The sequence below is a fragment of the Canis aureus genome, chromosome 5 (assembly GCF_053574225.1).
Source record: "Canis aureus isolate CA01 chromosome 5, VMU_Caureus_v.1.0, whole genome shotgun sequence".
In the NCBI taxonomy this organism is placed as follows: Eukaryota; Metazoa; Chordata; class Mammalia; order Carnivora; family Canidae; genus Canis; species Canis aureus.
In genome coordinates this window covers 1,804,016-1,826,388 of record NC_135615.1, presented here as the reverse complement: position 1 = coordinate 1,826,388, position 22,373 = coordinate 1,804,016, and the positions used below count along the sequence as shown (strand labels likewise).

The 22,373-nt window shown below is 38.3% G+C and overlaps 1 protein-coding gene across 25 annotated transcripts in view; it reads left to right on the top strand.

Moving 5' to 3' along the window:
• The window catches only part of LOC144313604 (uncharacterized), a 151,355-nt gene that overhangs the window by 112,575 nt on the left and 16,407 nt on the right, over positions 1–22,373 (top strand). For 11 of the 25 annotated variants that reach the window (XM_077896556.1, XM_077896554.1, XM_077896553.1 and 8 more), the window contains one exon: positions 4,879–4,913. In XM_077896556.1, coding sequence (XP_077752682.1) covers positions 4,879–4,913 — 35 coding nt within the window. Of the gene's footprint in view, positions 1–4,878; positions 4,918–6,540; positions 6,568–9,331; positions 9,451–10,358; positions 10,515–14,747; positions 15,400–16,077; positions 16,164–21,289; positions 21,770–22,373 lie in introns of those variants that run through there. The other 14 variants (XR_013379199.1, XR_013379204.1, XR_013379202.1 and 11 more) reach the window with 7 other exon arrangements.

Sequence of the window (22,373 nt, the reverse complement as noted above, 5' to 3'; positions counted from 1 at the left end):
TTCAAAACGTTCCATGCAATCTAGTACTGGCACTCTAGCCTGATAAAGAAATGTTACATTAGCAATACTTGCCATTGCTTCTAGCATTGGAAATGGTTAAAAATGTTGCTGAAGGAAAACCACGCAGCAGGACCAACAGGTTCATTAGCCTCCGACTCTGTGCTTCCACTGCTAGTCATAGCCTGCGCATTTCCTAGCATTTCACCTCCACAAATGAGCACCGCCATTCTCCAGCCCCCAGTACATCTGTTGTACAAGCTTCAGATCAGAGCGTAGAAATAGGGACAAATGCCACCCACTCCAGTGCACTTGCTGCTCCACCAACTGTTAGCAATTGCATAGGATGTTTTCTACTTTCTCAGTCTCTTATTTCATGTATTTCTGGAAGGTAGCTGACAGGTAAAGAGTATGATTTTCCTGCCAAAATCCCTCCCCCCTTCCCACAGTGCAAGAAGTGATTTGCCATTCTCTAGAAATAAACGGAGGACATAAAGAAGAAAATGGAAATAGGAAAAAAAAATCTGTTGTAGCACTATAAACCTGAAAATGAACTATAGAGTCCATGTCATCCATTCAGACAGATAATGTCAGCCATTCATTAATGTATTCAGTCAACAGATATATGTTGATTAGATTGTGCATGGAACTATGTTTAAATGGCTAAGTATCAATAAAAATAATGAATGGTAAGGTACAATTGCATAGGCAACAATAAGTGACTAGTTTCATTTTAGTACATTATTATTTTAGAGAACCTAAATCATATATGTGATTTTTACAAATTTGGTATTTTCTCCAGCAGTATTTCAGCATGAATATGAAAGAATATACACGTGACTACCTTGTGACATGTAGATGAAAGAAGTGGAGATAGAGACAAAGGTCACCTTTTTAAGACGCAGGATTAAGCAGAACATTGGGTAGGCTGAGATGAGGGAGGAAATCATTGGCAGAAGAGAGGCCTGGGAGAAAGCAGAACTGCTCCTTTTTACACATGAGCAATAGAAAAAAAAAATCTCTTAGGAAGTAGTCAAGATCTGAGCAAGCCCCTGGGGAAGCACTGGAGACTTCCCACTCATTTCTGGTTAGTGATCATTCATGTTTCAGTAGCCACTGACTATCTGTGCTGGTGTTGACTTTTGGACTAAATTGCATACAACGTAGTAGGCATAGAAGAGAGCTTACGCCTCTCAGATAGGAAATCTATATATTTTATACATGAGTCCCAGGGAAATGGGATGACCTGCCCATGGTCACACAGCAGGCATTGATATTTAGAATGTAGATTTCCTGAAGTCTGGCCTTTTTCCAAAGGGATCCTTCACCGAGGTCTTCTGAAAAAGTGACCCAAAACCCTCTTTCAATTTAGAATAAAGATGTCTTGTCTAACAATAATTTTCTTGAAATGCCAATTACATGTAAGGCCACCATTCTTTTCCACATTTGTTAGCTTAAATCACATCCAGCAGTGTGCTGGTGCTGTTTGCTCTGGCTCTCTAGAGCTGATTGCTGAATTTCTAGCAATTGTGCAATTCAGATGACATCACTTCGGTAGCTTGGTATCAGTCTACACCATGAAAAGCAGTGCTGGAAAGTCAGTTGTCAAACATTACAATTAGTTTCTAAATTTACAATCAAATAAAATATTCACCGTGTCAATTTTGAACATTCTTTCAATGGCCCAACTCTGTCCAGCAAGAGCATGGCCTGAATATAAATATTAAATAATATGAGCAGCGGTTTTCTTTTCTCTCCATGAGTCACTTCAAAAATCCTGTGACCCACCCAACTTGAATAATAACAAGCTTTAACTTATCTGGAGGGCTTGGTCTTTGAAAGCTTAAATGTGTATTCCATATCTGAACACTGTAAACAACTGGAACTGGGGTGGTTGGGATGATGAATCTTAACCCCGATGCTAGTCTCTTGCCTTCTCCCTAATCTGGACCTATAGATCATTCCAGGATTGGGAAATTTTCCTTACAACCAGAAAAGACCATATGCAGATTCTTCCCAAACCTACCTCAGTGAATAATACACCACTCCAGAAAGCTCAAGTCTTGTTCACACAGAAGATTTCTAGTCTTACCTGCTTTCTTGCCATTACAATTTAATGGAACTTTTGGTGTATAATTACATATGCTAAGTGATCTTGAATCACTACATCTGCTAAATCAGATGATCTGGTCATTTTCTTCTTCATAGAAGGCACAAACTGAATTCACCATGAAATAAAAGCCTCACTGGCAAATAGTAGTTAGTGGTGGGCAGTTTTCTTAAGTCTAAATGGTTTTTCCTATTTGATTTACTTAATTGAGCTAATGGGTTCTATGATCGGCTGAATAGTCCGGTAGCTAAAGTCATCATTAGCTATTTTCTTGGCTAACACAATAATGACCCTTAAATTGTCTCCAGTATTTCCAATTACCTTTGAGAACATGTGGAATGTCAGAAGCCCTAATAGGAAACATATATGATATGATGTTTATGGGAAATCTTTTTTCATAACTAGTAGCTTTCACAAAATCCTTTTAAGTGTCAAGAGAGATACATGAAACAAATCATGGAACAAAAAAGCGAAGGATCTGAAAAGAGGATTTTGTCTTGAGAAATATGAGAATCAACAGATACTGGAATGATTTAGAAATTCTCTAGCCCAATCATTCAATTTATGGTTGAGAAAACTGAGGTTGGAGATGATAATTGCCTTATAAAGATAACATAGCTAACAGGTGGCAGCCAAAATTAGAACTCATTTTTTTTTCCATTGAAAAGTGTACTTCTTGAACTAGTCTATTAAAAACATGCTTTACTTAAGCTTTTACTTAAAGAAACTCCGAATCCCAAGTGGTTTAAGCCCCTCCTCCCTCTTTCTCCCTTTCTTCCTGTCTCTCTGTCTTTCTCTCTCCATTCTTTCCCCTCTTTCTCATAAACATAAATTACAATTCCTCCACAATTTTATTGTAAAGGCACTGAACTAGCCACAGAGAATGGAAGAAGCAACAGAATAAAAGCATGAGTGAAACTCAGCTCTAGAGCTCAGTCTGCAGCCTGGTGAGGATGCTGTGTTGTATTACAGATGACATAAAGAAGCAAAGAAGGAGAGATCAGAGTTGGAATAAAATTGCTGAGTGTGCACTGAGTATAAAAGCAGCCTTAGATTTGAAGGTGGATCATTAGTGATATGATATGGGCTGGAATTTCACAGATGGGCAATTCGAGTTGAAGTCATCCGGTTTGGGGTCCAGTCCTGAGGCTTCATCACTTTTTTCTCGGTGTAGTAAAATTCAGGGATAATGATTTTTGTTAAGCAAATTCACAAAAGAGTGGCTGACTGACCTAAACTTATCTTGTTAAATCACAATGTGGAAAATCATTGCTACAGGGCCTGGAATACCTGTCAGCTGGTCCTCATATTCTCTCCCCCCAGCAAAATTATGAGCTGCTCAAAGCAGTGGCTAGGCATTATTTATTATTGTATGCCCAGCACCCAGTGTAATGTTTGTCACATTGAAGGTGCTTGAGAAATGTATAGTGAATGAATGAGTAAAAGAATGGATTACCAGAAGGCTGCTGGCTGAGCATCAATCTGGCAAAGGGGGTTGGATGATTCTAAGAACAAGTATCAACTCACAATTCGAAGTGTATCTAGAGACTTTGAAGGACCTTCCCTACATTCTCCGTACCCAGTCAACTGGGAAGCAATGACTAGATCAAATCTCTTGACTCCAAAAGTCTGAGAGTCCTATTCTGTACCATGGTGGATTCATTAAGAGAATACATTCTTGTGAGGACACTTGGAAACTTGGCAGCTGGTCCTCCTTGGCTATTCCCAGCCCTACCTCCATTTACAAGTGCTCCAGCCTCTGTCACCTTAGGAAGCTCTCTCTTCTGTAGGAACCCATATCCCAAACCAGCAGAACATCCACATTAGCTTCCTCCTCTGCAAGCTACAGGGGGATTGATTTCAGCAGGCAACTAAGTCATCATTGAATTCCAAAGTGACTCAATTCTTGTTGGTGGATGTTACCCTCCCAACTACCCAAAGCAACCTGACAACAAAATGGATTGCACCTAGAGCAGCTGATCTTTGGTTGATGGTTCTTTTGAATTTTCTCTTTCCATTTATTTGTTTATTTTTAAAGATTTTATTTATCTATTTGACAAGCAAAGAGAGAGAGTACATGCAGAGGGAATGGCAGGGGGAGAGGGAGAAGCAGGCTCCTTACTGAACAGAGAGCCCAATGCGGGTCTCGATCCCAGGACCCCGAGATCATGACCTGAACCAAAGACAGGCGCTTAACTAACTGAGCTACCCAACCACCTCAAATTTTATCTTTCCACTTAGAAGGTAAATTTATTCCTAAGTAAATCATAATTGTTTTTATTTTATTTTAATTTTAAAGTTACATACTGCAAAATTGACTTTTGTATACGATTCTACAAATGGGAGCACATGTACAGGATCATGATCCTCAGCAAAATCAGGAAACAAAATGGTTTCATTTGTCTCCTCAAACTCCCTCATACCAGCATTTTATAGTCACACCACTCCTACTTCTGCACCTCTGCCAACACAGATATAGCTTGTCACTAAAGTTCGTCTTTTCGAGAATGTTATCTGAACGGAATAGTATGTACGTAACTTTTAAGACTGGCTTCTTTCTCTCAGCATAATGACTTTTTAATGTTCATCAAAACTGTTACATGTATCAATAGCTCATTCCTTTGAATGCTGAGTAATATTCCATTGCATTGAAGGTACCAACTCATCCACTGAAGGAAGTTTGAGCTGTTTCCAGCATGTGGCAATTATAAACAGAAATGCTGTAAAATTTGTGTACTGGTTTTGTGTGAACATATTTTTCTCTTTTCTAGGTAAAGTACCCAGAAGTGGATTGCTGGATTATGGGGTAAGTATATGTGTGCTTTACAAGAAATTGCCAAAGTGTGTCTACAAGAGTGGCAGAGTCATCATCCCACCAACAGTGTGTGGAGATTTCCTATAGCTCAGTTATGCTTGGCAGTACTTGTTATTATTTTAGACACTCTAATAGTTGTGTAGTGCTAGTTTATTGTAGTTTTAATTTGCATTTGCCTAATGATTGATGATGTGGAGCATCTTTTTCATATGCATTTTTCCCTTGTCTATATCCTCCTTGGTGAAGTGTCTAAATATTTGGCCCATTCTTAAAATTAGATTGTGCTCTTAGAGTTGAATATTATGCATAAAATGAATATTTTTAATTTTGATGAAACCGAATTATTGAATTTCTCTTTGATGGATCAGATTTTGCTGTCATGAGTAAAAACTCTTTGCTTATCTCCAGATCTTGAAGGTTTTCTGCTGTGTTTTCCTCTAAATGTTTTCTAGCTTTACATTATACTTCTAGATCTATGATGCATTTGGGGATTAAGTTTTTTATACAATCTAGGGATTAGGTCAAATTTTATTTTAATTTTTTGAAAATGAATGTTTAATTGTCCCAAACATTTATTGAAAGGATTATCCTTTCCAATTGATTTGCCTTTGCATGTTTGTAAAAATCAATAGACCATAATTGTGTGTGTCTATTTCAAGACACTCAATTTTGTTCCGTTAATCAATGTGTTTATCCTTTCATCAATACCTTGTCTTGATTACTATGGCTTTAAAAAATCTGTCTTGAAATAAGTTAGCATGAATCTTTCAACTTTGCTTTTCTTTTTTAATAGTGTCTTGACTATTCTAGTTCTTTTCTATTTACACATAATTTTATTTTATTTTTTAATATTTCAAAACTTATTTAGTTTGTTAACATACAGTGTAATATTGGTTTCAGGGATAGAATTTAGTGATTCATCACTTATATATAATACCCCGTGCTCATCAAAACAAGTGCCCTACTTAATGTCCATCACCCATTTAGCCAATTCCCCTTCCTTCTCCCCTCCAGGAACTCTAAGTTTGTTCTCTATCATTAAGACTCTAAATTTTAGAATTAGCTTGTCCATGTTTGTAAAATATCTTGCTGGGATTTTTATAGGAATTGCATTAAATCTGTATATTAATTTATCTTATTACATTGAGCCTTCTAATATATGATCATGATAATGTCCCTCTGTTATTTAGGTTTTTGATTTCTTTCCCTGGAATTTTATGTTTTCTGCATGCAGACTCTACACAAAATCTTTGTTAGACTTATACCTAATATTTCTATTTTTAAAAAACTATTATGTGATACATTTTATTTATTTCAGTTTTCAATTCTTTGTTGCTTTTATGTAGAATACAACTAATTTTAGTGTGTTGACCTTGTATCCAGAAATCTTGCCAAACTTATTTTTTAGTCCTAGGAGTATTTTTGTAAATCCCTTGGATTATCTATAAAGAGAGTCAGTCATATTATCTGTGAACAGAGGAAGTTTTATTTCTTCCTTTCTAATCTAGTCTCCAGGTTTCTGATGAGAAATCTCCAGTCATTTGTATTGTTGCTTCCCTGTAAGTAATTTATTGCTTTTTCCTGGTTGCTTTCCTATTTTTTTTTTCTTTGTCTTTAGGTCTTACTTTGAATACAATGCATCTGGGTATGTAATTATTTTCCTGTATTTTTTTATATTTTTTTTTAAAAGATGCTATTTACTTATTTGAGAGAGAGACAGAGACAGGGCATGAACTGGGGGTAGGAGGAAGAGGGAGAGGGAGAAGCAGACTTCCCACTGAGCAGGGAGCCTGATATGGGGCTTGGTCCGAGGACCCTGGAACCATGACCTGAGCCAGAGGCAAATGCTCAATGACTGAGCCACTCAGGTGCCCATCCTATATTTTATTTAAGGCTCATTCAGCTTCTTCAATCAGTATGTTTGTGTCTCTCATCAAATCTTGGAAGTTTTTAGCTATTACTTTTTCAAAAATTTTCTTCTGGATATCAGTTTTCTCCTTCTGGAATTCTGATGACATATATTTAGACCCCCCCCCCTTTTTTTTTTAATTTGGTATTGTTTCATGGCCTTAGACCTTTTTTTTTTTTTTTTTTAATTGGTATTGTTTCATGGCCTCTGACTCATTTTCATCATTTTGATCTTTTTTCTCTCTGTTGTGTATAATATCTATTTTTCTATTGTCAGGTGCACTGAATCTATTCTTTTTTTTTTTTTTTTTTCTATTCTTATCTTTTCTGCCATTGAGCCTATTTAGGAAAAGTTTTTGTTTATTGTATTTGGCAGTTGTAAAATTTTTGTGTGGTCTCCTATACCTTGTTTTTCTTTGATAATACTTTACATTTTAAGTTTTTTTCAAGAATGTTTATAATTGCTCACTCAAGGATTTTTAGAGCAGCTGCTTTAAAGACTGTCAGAGAATCCAATATCTATTCCATTCATTGTTGGCATCTATTGGTTTTCTTTTTCCATGTGAGTTAATATTTCCTGGTTCTTTCTATGTCATATAATTTTAAATTCTGTCATGTCATATTATGGGGCCTTAGATCTTGATTAAATGCTATTGGGAATTTTGATATTTTCGTTTTAGCAAACCGTTTGATTTGGTTCAATCATGACCCATCTTATTTGAGTTGTCAGTTTGGATTTCAAAATCTCTATAGCACTTGCCACTCAGACCATCCCATATGTGTACCACCTGGAAGCCATTCTGGGACACAGGTGATTCCTTAGTTTAGCTTGCAAGATCCAGCTATTTAATTGTAGATCCAGACATGAGCAGCTTAAGGGGGCATTGGGGGAGAGTTCACTTTAAAGGTTGCTTGCTTAAGCTTCTCTTTCTCCATGACCCTTCAGTACTTTCCAGTTTCTGGGGCTCCCCATGGGAGCCAGCAAGCAAGCACTTAAATTACCCCCATGTACTTCCTATGACATGACTCTATCCTGGGCCAAGTCGTAGGAAGACAGACTTTAAAAATGCCATCAGAATTGCCCTGTCCTCTTAGGATCACAGGTCTCTCTCTTAGAGTTTTAGGTTCTTGCACAATCCCATTGTTACAGCCACCAGTGCAAACATTCAATGACTTTGGGACTGGAGTGCAAGGGAACAGAGAAAAAATAAAGACAAAAAAGATAAAAAGAATAACAAGATTCTCCCCACACTCTCTGAGAGTCAAAAGTTCCCCTTCATGCTCCTAGAGCCAGAGCTAGAGGTCACCTTCTGGAGCTCTCTGTGACAGTGTCCTGAGGCCCCTTCCCAGGTTTCAGGCTGTGTTGAGTTCAGGCCAGGAGATACACCAAAGGAGAAACCAAATGGTGAACTCACCACCAGTTCAGTGGTACTTCCAGTTCAGACGTATCCCTCAACCTGTCAGCTACTATTTACTTTTTAGAGGCTTCAAACAGTTGTTCAAGTGACAGCCCTGGTGGAGAGTGCTCCATCTCCAAGGAGGGGGAGGCTTGCTGATGGATTTTTAAGTCTTATTCTTGAAGAAAAAGCTGATAATTATAACTCTGAGCCTGATAGGTTCAATGTTAGGGACACTGTTTTGGAAATTTTTATTATGATAGACTTTCAAACTTCCAGAAAAATTGAAAGAATAGTACAAGGAATTCCCTTATACTTTTTATCCAGACTTACTAACATTTTACATTTTGTCCCATCTGCTGTATCATTCTCTCTTTTTTTCATCTCCTTCTATATAGATGTAGATAGATAATTTGTCTTCCTGAATCATTGAAAACTAAGTTGGAGACATCATCTCCATTCTGTAACTACTTCGTTGTGTATTTCCTCAAAACAGAGTACAGTCTCCTGCATAATCACATACAATGATCATAGTCGAATAACTTAATATTGATGTAATGTCCTCCCACCCACAGTCCACATTCAGATTTCATCAGTTCAAAATCACACATTTCATTTTGTTTCATGTCTCTTTCGTATCCTTAATCAGGAAAGGCTTCTTAGCCCTTTCTCTGTCTTTCTTAACCTTGACCTTTTTCAAAGAATTCAAGTCCATTATTTTGTAGAACATCCTTCAAATAAGGCTTGCTGATATTTCGATATGCCTAGACTGTGGTTATGAATTTTTGTCAGGAATAACACAAAAGTGATGCTGCATCCTTCTCAGTGAACCATATCAGGAGTCTCTTGATATCAGTTTGTCCAAACATCAGGTTTTACGGTTTGGTTAAGGGGGCACCACCAGGCTTACACCCAAAAACTAATAGTTTCTTTCCAGGAACCAGTTTAGGGGAATCATCAGCAGCTTGCTTTTATTAAACATTTTGCTCTTCCTTTGTTAGGTTGTTTTGACCTAACATCTAGGGAATGCATTCTTTGCGTTCTGCCTGGAATCAAAACAAGCCCTGGTCATTCTTTCCCTGCTTGCTTGCTTGCTATTCCCAGCTGAGAGTTGTGTCAACGCCTGGGTGGCAGTGGGCCTCTCCCAGCCACCTCCTGGGCAACCACCCGCTCGTCTGTGTGCCTGCCGTGCCCCAGTGAATGAAGACTGACCAGCTGTGTGGGTGAGAACCAAAAGAGCTTTGGGACAACAAGGCCTCAATTTTCATGGGAAAAAGTCTATCTCAAACTGGTTCTTGAAATAGTCTAGTGAGAAAACACTTTTTGAAAATGAATTTCAGCCAAAGAGCCCTTCAAGAGAGTTTAGTTCCTGAAAGTGCTCACAGCCCCCACCACCACAGTGCCTGCTGCTCTGTGCTTTGTGATTTCGCACAAGTTGGGGATGGGTTGAGACAAGTAATCAATATTTCATTTCTATATTTATAACTCCCTTGTAATGCAAGTCTGACAATGCAAATGTCCATTAAGGAAAAAGAAAAAGAAAAAAAAGGAAAGGAATTCGCACCAGGGCATTTCACTTGGCTTCCTGCATGTATTCGCACTAAGGAACTGAAGCCACATCCTCAAAGAGTTCATTATATTCAGGTCAGTCCTGGGTGAATATGGTTCCATCTCAGTGAGTACTCGGCCATTAGCAGCCAACTTCCAAAGTTACTGAAGGCAGGTGAGGAAACAAATAGAGCACTGAGGCCAGGCCAGGTGAAGAAATGTTGGCTCAGCTTTCATTTCCCCAGCAGTTTAGAACATTTAAAGGATAAATTATGGATTAGTTCTTTGTTTTGATTTACTAGTCTTAATATTTTGATATATACCCTTTTAGAAGCTTGAGTGCTCCAGCTCAGCAGGGTGATGGCCAGAGCCTTGAGTAGCTTGTATTCTTGGATTTTTTCTGGGCTTTCCTCTCAAGAGAATCTAGATATTTCAAAAAGAAAGAAATACTGGTATGTGGCAGGTGGAGTGGAGAATGACCCAAGCATTTATAGTCATTTCTCCAATTCTTGTTGCCTGAATGGTCAGAGTTCCATAGCACACGTATGCAAAGTGCAAACAAACTTTTTTTTTTCCTTTTCAGATTAAAAGACATTATATTTGCTGGACAAGGCCATCAGGAGGATTTACCTACTCGAAGTGGAGCATTTTGTCACTTTTTTTGTTAACATTACCCTGTTTACCTCTGGCTCTCTCTTCTGATTTTACTCACTTTTACTGTGAACAAATTGCTAATTTTGACACGTTTATAAAAGTTTATAGACGTTTCTTTTTTGTTGTTTTACACTTTGTCTGGTATTTCTGAGATACTTTCTTTTCCACGCCCCTCTTCTTATGTGCTCAGGATTCACGCTTCCCTCTCCATTTCACACCTTTCTTTCCTCAATATGTCTCTCATTAGAATTTCTTATTCTTTCCAGTCATCTGCTGGGGAGATGAAAATATGCTTGAAACAAGGCCCCAGTGACTTCTAGCCATCTCTGTTTTGGAAAGGTCAGTCAGTCCCAGCCAGTTCTGCGAAGCTGTGAAGTAGAGGTTGGCAGTAGCCCCGGGCAGGAGATCTGGTCTGCCTTCTGAAGCAATCCTGAGAAACCAACCTAACTCATTTATGGATTGACCTGTATGGTTGACGGGGACAGTCACATTTAGGGTAGCTGTCTCATGATCATTGTGACTAGCCTAGACTTCTGAGACCAGTGGCAAAGAAGGAGATCCACTGAGTGGATCTACTCAGTGTCAGAATTCCTCACTAACATCATCTTTCAGATCTCTGTGTAGCAATCCAGCTTCCCACTTTTTCCTAAAGTACCTTTTCTGTTTGTTTTTTCTTCTCTGTTTATTTAAAATAATTGACGCACAGTACTTTGAGACTAAAATGGACCTTACAGCTTATCTAGTCTGATCCCCTATTTTGATAGATAATGAAACTGCACTCAAGGGGGATACAGGAATATGGGAGATAATATAGTAGAAACGGCATGGGGTTTGAAGTCATAAGGACAAGGGCTTACTTCTGGCTGCACTGAATACCTTTGAGCCTTATTGTTTCATCTGTAAGATGGGAACAATGATACTAGTCCTATGAGGTTTCCAAGGATTAAACAATTGAATGAGATAATATATATAGAATGCTTAGCACAGTAACTTGTATACAGTAGGTACTTAATAACTATTCAATTCATCTTCTTTCTTTTTTCTCAGTACCTTCTCCAACATTGTCTTTAGGTTTTTAAGTCCCTCCTTATATACTACTCAACACTTTTCTGTTAAGTGACACTCACAAGAAGCTCTTTGCTTATTCTCTTGCTTTCTACCTACTTCTGTCTCTCTCTCCGTTTCTCTTCCTGATTAATCTACCACAATCCTACTTAATGCTCACTGCAGGCTTTCCCTTTCATCCATCTACCAGAATTATCTTTCTCAAAAGCAATTTCTGGAAGCACACATATATATATATTTATTTGGGGGGGGGGGTTGGAGAAAGAGAGAGTGAATGCAATAGAGCATGAGAGGAGAGCCAGAGGGAGAGAATCTCCAGCAGGCTCCATGCTGAGTGTGGAGCGTGACATGGGGCTCTATCCCATGTCCCTGAGATCATGATATGAGCTGCAATCAAGAATCTTACTTTCAAAAGACTCCACCATCCAGGTGCCCCTGGAAGCACTTCTTGATTTCCATAGCCCTTAGGCTCTTTACCCCCTTGAGTTCCATCCAATTTTCTGTCATTAGCACTCACATTGTCGGTCTAGATTGGAAGATTCTTTTTTTTTTTTTTTTTGCCTAATAGAGATATAATTGACATACAACATATTAGTTTCCTATGTTTCCTATGTACAACACAGTGATTCAATATTTGTATATATGGTAAAATAATCACTATGATAATCTCATTAACACCTGTCACAATACATAGTTACAGAATTTTTTTCTTGTGATGAGAACTTTCATGATTTACTCTCTTAGCAAATTTCAAATATGCAATATGGTATTAACTTTAGTCACCATGCTGTACATTGCATCCCCATGACTTATTTATTTTATTACTGGAAGTTTGCACCTTTGACTCCTTCACCCATTTTATTCACATCCACCCCTCACCTCTGGCAACTATTAATCTGTTCTCTGTGTCTAAGAAATCCACATATAACTGAACTCATACAGTGTCTTTCTCTATCTGACTCATTTCACTTAACATCTAGCTCCACGCATGTTGTTACAAATGGCAAGATTTCATTCTTTTTTTAATGGCCAAATAGAATTCTATTATGTATATGCATAAATATATATATTACATTTAAAAATTTTATTTATTCATCAGTGGACGCAGAGATTGTTTCCATATCTTGGCTATTGTGAATAATGCTGCAATGAACATGGTGATGTAAATATCTTTTCAAGGCAGTGTTTCATTTTCTTCTAAATACTCAGACGTGGAATTGCTGGGTCATATAGTACTTCTGTTTTTAATTTTTTGAGGGACCTCCAAACTGTCTTCCACAGTGGCTGCATCAGTTTAAATTCCCACCAACAATACATGGTATTCCTTCTCCACTTCCTTACCAACACTTGTTATTTCTTATATTTTTGATAATAGCCATTTAACAAATACAGTTTTGATTTGTATTTCCCCAATGATTAGTGATGTTGAGCATCTTTTCATATAGCTATTGGCTATCAGTATGTTTTCTTTGGAAAAATGTCTATTCAGATCCTTTGCCCATTTTTAAGTTGGATCGTTTGGGATATTTTGCTATTGAGTTGTATGACTTTTATATTTTGGATATTAACCTATTATCACGATTTGCCAATGTTTTCTTCCATTCAGTAGGTTGCGTTTTCATTTCGTTGATGGTTCCCTGTGCAGAAGCTTATTAGGTTGCTACAGTGCCTGTTGTTTATTTTTTGCTTTTGTTGTTTCTGCTTTTGGGGTCAAACCCAAGAAATCATCACCAAGACCAATGTCAAGGAGATTACTCCCTTTTCCCTCTAGGAGTTTTACATTTTCAGAATTTATATTCAAGTCTTTTATCCATTTAGAGTTAACTTTTTAACTTTGCATTTATTTTTAAAATTCCAGTATAGTTTATGTTCAGTATTATATTAGTTTCACTATACAATATAGTGCTTCAACCCTTACATACAACACCCAGTGCTCATCACCAGTACACTCCTTAATTCCCATCACTTACTTCAACCATCCACCCACCTACCTCCCTTTTCAGTAACCATCAGTGTGTTCTCTATAGTGAAGAATCTTGTTTGATGCTAATTTTTGTGTATGGTGTAAGATAATGGCCCATTTTCATTCTTTTCATGTGACTGTCTGGTTTTTCCAATACCATTCATTGAAGAGATTGTCCCTTCCCCATTGATATTCTTGGCTCCTTTGTCTTAAATTAATTGATCATATATTCATGAGTTTATTTCTGGGCTCTCTATTATGTTCCACTGATTTATGTACCTGTTTTTGTGCCAATATCATACTGTTTTTATTACTATGGCTTTGTACTATAGTTTGAAATTGGGGAGTGTGATACCTCTGGCTTTGTTCTTTTTTTCTCAAGATTGCTTTGACTATTGAGGGTCTTTTTTGAGTCCACACACATTTTTAGTATCATTTGTTCTATTTCAGTGAAAAATTCTAAGAATCTTGAGAGCTGGAACTACACTATATATTACTTAGTTATTATTCCCTACCAAGTCTCATAGTAATCTATGTCAAGTGGTGGATACACAATTAATATTCATTGGTAGATTAATGGATTCCCAAGACACCTTTTCCTGCAGTTTGTTTGCTTGTTTGTTTTATTTATTTATTTTTTGAGAGAGAGAAGGGCAGGGCAGAGGGAGAGACAGAATCTCCATACCCAGTACAGAGCCCAATGAGGCTCAGTTTCATGACCTTGATATCATGACCTAAGCCAAAATCAAGAGTCCAACACTTAATGAGCCACCAAGGCACCCCTCCTGCAGCTTTTTCACAAGAGGGAACAAATGATCATGAGTTGAATGTTTGCTTGCAATTTTTTAGCTAATGGTGTGTTTCTGGGTGATGGCATGCTGCCCTTACCTTCGCTAGCCAGCACACTCAGGCTGCCACACACAATCATGGAGACACTATTGCCTCTGCAAATTATCTTTCCTGTGTTTGCATCAGGGAAGTACATGAGCCTGCATCTGTGGTGATGAACTCCCCCTTTCCCTCTAGAGCGCAAAACCATTTCTTGTGTACCTGTGGGCCATCTCAATGAGCATCTCTGGAGCTGCAAAGGCCCTACTAAGTCCTGCAGAGAGGCTGTGTCTCCACCATGCATTTTTCACTTGAAGCCCTTCAGATGGAATTTACAAATGGGCTTTAAACTCTATCACCTCAAGATGGATTTCTGTGTTCAGTCAGATGTTAGCAATGTATTATTTGGTTGTGTAAAATGGGAGTTTAGTGAGGTTAATTTCTCTCTCCTCCCCACCTTAGGCTAATTATTGAAGAAAGTGTTTGCAGACCTGGAACCTCTCATAATTCATCCTGCCTTCTGCTTCTTTAGAGTCGGGGCTCATAAATCTCTGTTTGTGTTGACATAATCGGTTATCGGAGGAATGTGGTAGTATTGCCAGCTGAGAATTACAGCTCCAAACTCCAAGCAAACTGGAAAAGACTCTTTCAAAGAGATGCTCCATCCTTTTTTTCCTTGACGTATCAGAGGCAATGTGTCCAAACGCTCTCATGAGCAAGAGTAGCCACAACACATCAAACTAAGAGAACCTGATGCTTATCTCAGAACACGAGTTCCCCAAAACCCATGAAGGAAACAGAAAATGAACATACCCCAAGAGGAACCAGTCACTTCAGAATTTATTGTCTATTATAAAGTACAACATTAAAAAATACCGAATCAACATTTTTCTCTTTAGGGATTACTTAGCTTTGAAATATAATGTAATTTTCCATTTTTAATTTCTGCTTCTTTCTTCTCTTTATAGTGTCTGTGAATTTTCATTTCTATGACATATGTATCTATTATGCATTTGCAAAAATTATATAAAGAAAGTGAGAATCGTGGCACATTAGAACCCTAAGAACATTCAAAAGATTTGGTCCAACCCCTAATTTTAGAGGTGAAGATACTGAGGTCCAAAAACATGTCTGAGATCTGTTTACTGAAAGTGGGGCTGGAGTCACAGAAGGGGTGACATCCCTCATGCCATACTGCCAGTTTGCAAATTAGCTAGATGTCAGATGGACAGACAGATCCATTCATCTTGGCACATTTCCATTAATGGTTATGAGAATTCTATTATTAGAAAAAAGCTAGTGTAAGTATTCTCATTTTAAACTCAGGAAATGGAAATGCAATTGAAAAGTACTTAAATTCATTAAATAGAACATTGAAATAGTGTCACTGTCCCTGTCCTCATCTTTAAAATGAGTTACCTAGATGATCCTGGAGTCTTCTTCACAAACTGAAATACTCAAGAATTCTAAATCTTGCTGAATATTCTTTGTGAGATTTGCCCTTTTCCTAACCTGAAATATTCACTCTTAACATCTGAACCTTCAATTTTTCCAAATACAAAATAGAGCTAATTGTATTCACCAGAGAGATGGTGACAGTAAATAAGATGATGTACATAAAACACATTGGATTTCCTGAATGAGAAGCAACATGAGAATGAGCAATAAACCTCTTATAACTGCTCAAAAAAAAAAAAAAAACAAACAGTAACTGTAGAATATAATCATATCTAGATTTAGCATTTGCAGGTTATTATTTGGTGGATTATTTCTTGCATATGTTTCATTTCAGGTTGACTCCCCTGCCAAACAGAATGCATCAGGATTAGTGAGAACAAATTCAAGGAAACATTGGACACTTTTAATATTTAATAAAACCTTCTATTATTAGTAATTTTCTATTGCTTCCAAAATGTAAATTCCAATGTACTCCAGAACTATGGTTTAATGGCATTTTGCTTGCTGCTTGGGATTATTTATATAACAGTTTTCTCCATTAGCTGAGATAAGAGATGACCAATTATATTTCATAAAATTTAGAAAATGCTTTTCATGTATTTTTCTTTATCCTCTTATTGCAAGTCTTATCTCTAAAGGCACTTAAAATTGGTTCATATTCCTAAACAAATTTGCTGTGGATCATCTTGGTATCTATTATATAGACAGGTTCATTGCCATCCTGGATGTGGCTTAAGTAGAGTGAACTAAATCTGACTCAATGTTTCCCCATAGCCTTCTGATTATTTATTTCAATTTTTTAAAAAAGATTTTATTTGGGGAACCTGGGTGGCTCAGTGGTTGAGCATCTGCCTTTGGCTCAGGTCATGATCCCGGGGTCCTGGGATCGAGTTCCACATCAGAGTCCCCACAAGGAGTCTGCTTCTCCCTCTGCCTATGTTTCTGCCTTTCTCTGTGTGTCTCTCATGAGAAAGTACAAGCAAGGGGAGCAGCAGAGGGAGAGGGAGAAGCAAACTCCCTCTGAGCAGGGGGCCAGATGAGGGTTCCATCCTAGGACCCTGAGATCATGACCTGAGCTGAAGACAGATGCTTAACCGACTGAGCCACCCAAGTGCCCCTTGTTTCAGATTTATAAACCTTCTGCAGAGCACATATAGCTAATGGCAAAGAGTAAAAGCCTTGTTTCATGAAGGAATTCTCACCATTAGTCCACTGGGGTGGTTTTGATTAGTGTAGGGTGCTCTTTTTAAGAAAGAAGGGAAAGTGTGTGCAAGGATTTTTATCTGTCTGGACAAACCCAGCCTGTAGATAATGGCATCTACACATTACTTCTCTTGTTCTCAATCCTCACTCCCTTTAAGAGAGTTAACATGATATTGTGTAAAGATTAGAAGTTTAAAAAAAGCTTAACGAATAAATTAAAATGCTATAGAAGTATTATGTTCAATTCTGCATTTGAATCTTTAAAAGGGATATATAAAGAAACTAACTCTTTTCTGAGGTGGGGCATCCAGACTTGAAAGAAACCACATTGCCTGAGGAATAGTTAAAGAAATGGAGATGTTGTGCCTGGAGATGACAGACTCCGTGGACCTGCGTTAGGTATCTTCAAATGTCTGAAGCATCGTCATGTGGAAGAATGACTCTAATTATTCTATTTGGCTCCTAGGAAGATGGAAGGACAGATTTTAGCTTATTAAAGGAAATGTTTTTTTAAGAACTAGACAGGTGGGCAGGTTTGGTGGAAGGTGAGCCCTCAGTTCTGGAGGAGTTTGTGTTGTGTGGGTGCACATGACTTAGGAGGCTAACCCTGGTGAGATTAGATGACTCTCAAGGATGCTCCCAGCTCAGAGATGCTCTGATTTTAACAGAGTGACTTTAGCTAAATTACTGTTCAGGTCCTTGTTTTCTCATTTATATAATGAAAGATTTAGACTAATTTGGTGGTTGTCAACCATCTTCTTCAGAATGGTAATCACCACTCCCTGCTCCCCACCCACCCAATGAAATCTTATATAGAACTTCAGTGTAAAAAAAGTAGACAGAAGCTTCCATCTCTGGAAAGGGGATTGAGAGTTTGGAGCCCTGCATGCTTGGCCTTCCTACCTCCACTTCCCCCTGGACAGCTCCTGAGTACCTCTGCAGAATCTGAGAACCATAGGCTAACAACCATAAGCCTAAATGCTTTCTAGTATTCCTAGCAAAGCCACAATTTTATGATTATCATATAGATCTCCAACTACTCTTTAGCCAGATTAATAAAAATGCAAGAGAATTTTTTCAACTTGTTTGAGGCTTGAGACTCACAGAAGAGAATCTATATGACAATAGTAAAAACATGAACTTCAGAACCAGAACTTTGGTTCAATTCTCAGTTCTGTGCTTTATTAGTTTTGTGACACTGGGAGATTTGCTCAGTGCCTCTAAGCCTCTGATGATAAATGTAGAACAAATGCCCACCTCATGAAATTTGGGGGAGGATTAAAAAGATCATTTATTGAAAAGCTCATAGGATATTTGAAATGTGCAAGAAGTGCTCAACTAGGTAGGTGCTTTATTAACAAAGAGACCTAATTAAACTGAGCAAAGCAGTTTCTTCCATATAGCAATGACTTCTTATCCCTGGTAATGAAGCCAAGCACCCCATAATTACCTTCCAAAGCTAGGTAAGCTAAGCTAAGCTAGGTCCATCCAGATGAGGAGATCTGAAGGCCTCCATCATCCCTATTGACCCTTCTGTATGACCTGAAGCAAAGTCCTCAGCTAACTGAGACTCCTCCCCATTAATAAAATGAAACTACCATGTAAAGAGATGAGTTTAGGTTTGCAATGTAAAGAGATGGATTGAGGTTTGGTTTATCCAAGGAAGCCTAGCTTTGGGGACCACTTTTCCAAAACCGAAAAGCTTTCTTGGTAAAATCCCAGAGCTACCTTTTATAATCCTGACAAACATTCTTGTTAGACTTTTCTTTTTTCTGTCTGAGGATCGCTTATTCATTTTATTTAAAGTGGAAGTGTATTTGCTCAGCAAATGTTTCTGGCACACTTATTCTTTATAGAGCTTCAGAAGAAAACAAGGAAGCAGAATTAATCATACCTTTCCAGCATTTACAGTTTAATTTGGAGAATTGCAACCGCACATTACAGGTCCTTCTAAGATGATTTGCAATGGCCTTTTCTGCCCCTGCCACTCATCTTCCCTACTTATTCCCCCTTTTATTCCTCCTCCACTGGTTCCTGGGGCTAGTCCTTTGCTGCTGTCTCCCTAACCAAAGCTTCCTTCTATGTCAGCTCAGCTTACATGGCATTGCTTCAAATGCTTCACACTCCCAAACTACCTGCCTTGTTTTCCCACATATCCCTATTAAGGACTTCCACTCCCTCGGATCTGACTTTAAGGTTTAGAGGAAATGCTCTAAAAGGCGAATAAGTTTAATAGACTTGATTCTCCCCTTTCCTACTTATCATTTAGGAATAATTTGTGCTCTGAATAATCTTCATAAATTTAAATTAACTAATTAAATTAATTAACTTAATAAATTAAGCAATCCTCAGTGGATATGACACATAAGGAAGATACGTTCCTGCAACATTCTAGCCTCAAGTTTTGCTGACCTTTGCTCTGAATTATGGAACTATCTATCAATAGGAATTGGTTTAAGAGTTATGTAGAGAAACCTATCTATAAGCAAAGCAATAGCATATAGCAAAAACTGCTCCATCACATTCCAGAGCAAGCAAAACACAGAAAAAACAAATCAAGGACAGGGGTTTTTTGGGAAAGTCTCCCCTGTGTAGGTATGTCCTTATTTGAATTTTGAAGAAGGCAATAGACATATGTAAACTGATCCCATTTTTTCCCCCTCTTCTTGGAAGTTCTGAAAGAAGGATGAGAGTACAGATATAGATTAGGATAGTCTGTCTAAGGATAATACCAAAGGTAAGTATGCTTTGGGTTTTAAAATACTTGCTGGAAGCTATTTACTGACTGGTTACTAGGAGACAGCATGACTCATTGCTTACTTCCCCTCTGCGGCCAACTTTCAGGCATTTATCACCTAGCACATTGGATCAAGACTGATAGAATCTTTAGAAAAAAATATGGAGTGCTCTATTCTAGTAAGGAGGCACTAAACTGTGGAAATAAAATGATCCCTGAAGATGAGGTCTACTGAGAAAGCATCCCTACACGTGTCCTGGATGCATGAATAGTCCAGGAATTCACTCAGGGGAGAGGGGTACACAAGATAAAATATAAACAATATATATTTTTTTAAAGCCACACATGGCAATAATGCAACCAATGTGGGTAGTAAATATCATATCTTCCCTAGAGGTTCCCCCCACACACTTTCTGGATAACTATATTTACATTGTAACCTGGTGTTTCTAATTTCCATGAAATGAGACACTTAAATATTCCTCTAATAATCTTTCTAAAGATTCTAATAACTGGAATAAATTAGCATGAATTCCAAATCATCAGATCTTCTCTGATTATTCATAAGTTAAAAGGTCCATTGTAAGATATATTAAAAAGTCGTGTGATATGAAGTGACATGCAGGAAAAAGTTGGTCAAGTCCCCTACGCACCACACACTACCTCATGGGCATCAGCTGTAATGTACAATTTGTTGGGAATTTTAAGGAACACTCAATGTATTTCCATACCAAGGTTGGTATTGTCAAAGACAAAGCCTAGATAACGTACGCTTTACTTGATAGAAGAAATACAATTAATATGAAAAGAATGAACAATTATGAACACCATACATATGTGTATGTGAGTGTGAGCACTAGGTCGAGCAATGGGCTTATGTCAGTCACTGACAACAGAAAAAGAAGAGGGAGATGTGGAAGGGTCATGTTTTGCAATATCTACTTAAGTTTTCACTCTGTATTCTGCCTCTATTTTCACCTGTTCAAGTAACTATCAAGATCTGTACCTGCTAAGGATTTGCAGCAAGGGAGAAAGTATAACCTGTCAAAATTCCAAAACCACTGAGAAGGGCAGTGACCCAAACAAGAGTGCCCATCTTTCTCGGGGAGAAAAAGAATGAGGGAGGCATGGAGGAAAGGATGAAGATGGGTCTCTCTCAAAGCAACTCAGATTTCCCTAGTTTAGGAGAGCTAGGACCTGGTCCCTATTTTTGGCAATATCCTGAGGTTGAGCGGTCTTAGAAGAGGTGGATGTGGGATACCCTGGGAAAACACTAAATACCTTTGGCTCCAGGATTAGCACAGAAGCCACAGAGCAGAGATTGTCAGATGGCCTGGGCCACCTCTTGGCAGCAACTGGACAGAGAAACTGAGGCCTAACCTATCTTGACATGTCCATTGGATCTCCCCAAACCCTACTGAGGTCTGCTGAAGAGGATGATGAGGAAGCCTCAAGAGTGGTTTGAGCTTTTATTTCCTCTAGCCCAGGGGGAAAAGGACTCAGAGATGATATTAAGTTGATTTATGGACAGTAAACCACCTGAGTTTATAGACGAAGATTTATACTTACTACAAAAGTATAAATCCTGTTTTTCTGTGTATCCCAGGGAGAGCATATTCTGAGACAGATTGCTGTGTTCCGGCCCCAGCTCCACCACTAACTAGCGGTGTGTGACCTTGACAAGTCTCTTAACCTCACTGACCCCGGCTTCTTACCTGGATGAACAATAGTGCCAATTCCACATGGCTATTGCAAGGTTGAAGAAAGATGATTATCTTTAGCATGAAGCAAAGACTCAATAATTATCAGCTATTACAATCATCATCATTATTATTTAGTTCTCTTCTGTCACTGCTCCACTTGTTACCTAAATGTGAAGGAGAGAGCTTTACCTAAAAATACGTTTCGATTGATAGCCTCAGTTATTCATGGATTTTCTTTCACCATACCTTAGAAAATAAACAAATAAGCAAAACTGTTCTTTTTCTTTGCCCCCCTCTCCAGACTACTGAATTGCATGTGAAACAAAGCACATTCCGGGCAAGTGTTCCTGGGCCAAAGGATTTTTCCGAGACCCTAAATTAAGCTAATCGTACACATCCTTGCCTCCGTCCACATGCATTACATCTACCCAGTGAAGTCATGGTCACCAGGTGCAGAGCCCATTAGGCCCCCATAAGCTGGACTGTGGTGGTGCATTGAAGTATCCTTGGTTCCATTCAGGCAGTGCTTTAGACAAGTTGCCTGATTATTTCATTCATGACCATTACTGCTCCTGTCATAGCAATTCAAGGATACGAGGGGATTTATATACATTGTCCTCCTAGGACAAGGGCTCTTGGACTTCTGTCCCAAACTGAATACTGAATTCACCCAGAATTAAAGTTGGCTAACCTCACAGAAGTCTAGTGTGGAGGCTGAGAAAAATTAAGGCCATTCCACCTTAAGTTCAACGTTAGCACAAGTACAGCCATCCCAGGCCCCTGTGAATAAGAGCTGAACTTTACATTACTTCAGTTACAGGAAAAAAAAAAAAAAACCAATTTACAGCTTAAGGCCCTAGAAGCCCCATATTAGCATGAGAACAGAGCTCAATGCCCTTGAAAGCCCCATATCAGAATGTAAACAGAACTTGAGAAATTCCTCCATTCCTTCTGGAGGTCCCCTAGACCATCCCATAAAACTAAGCT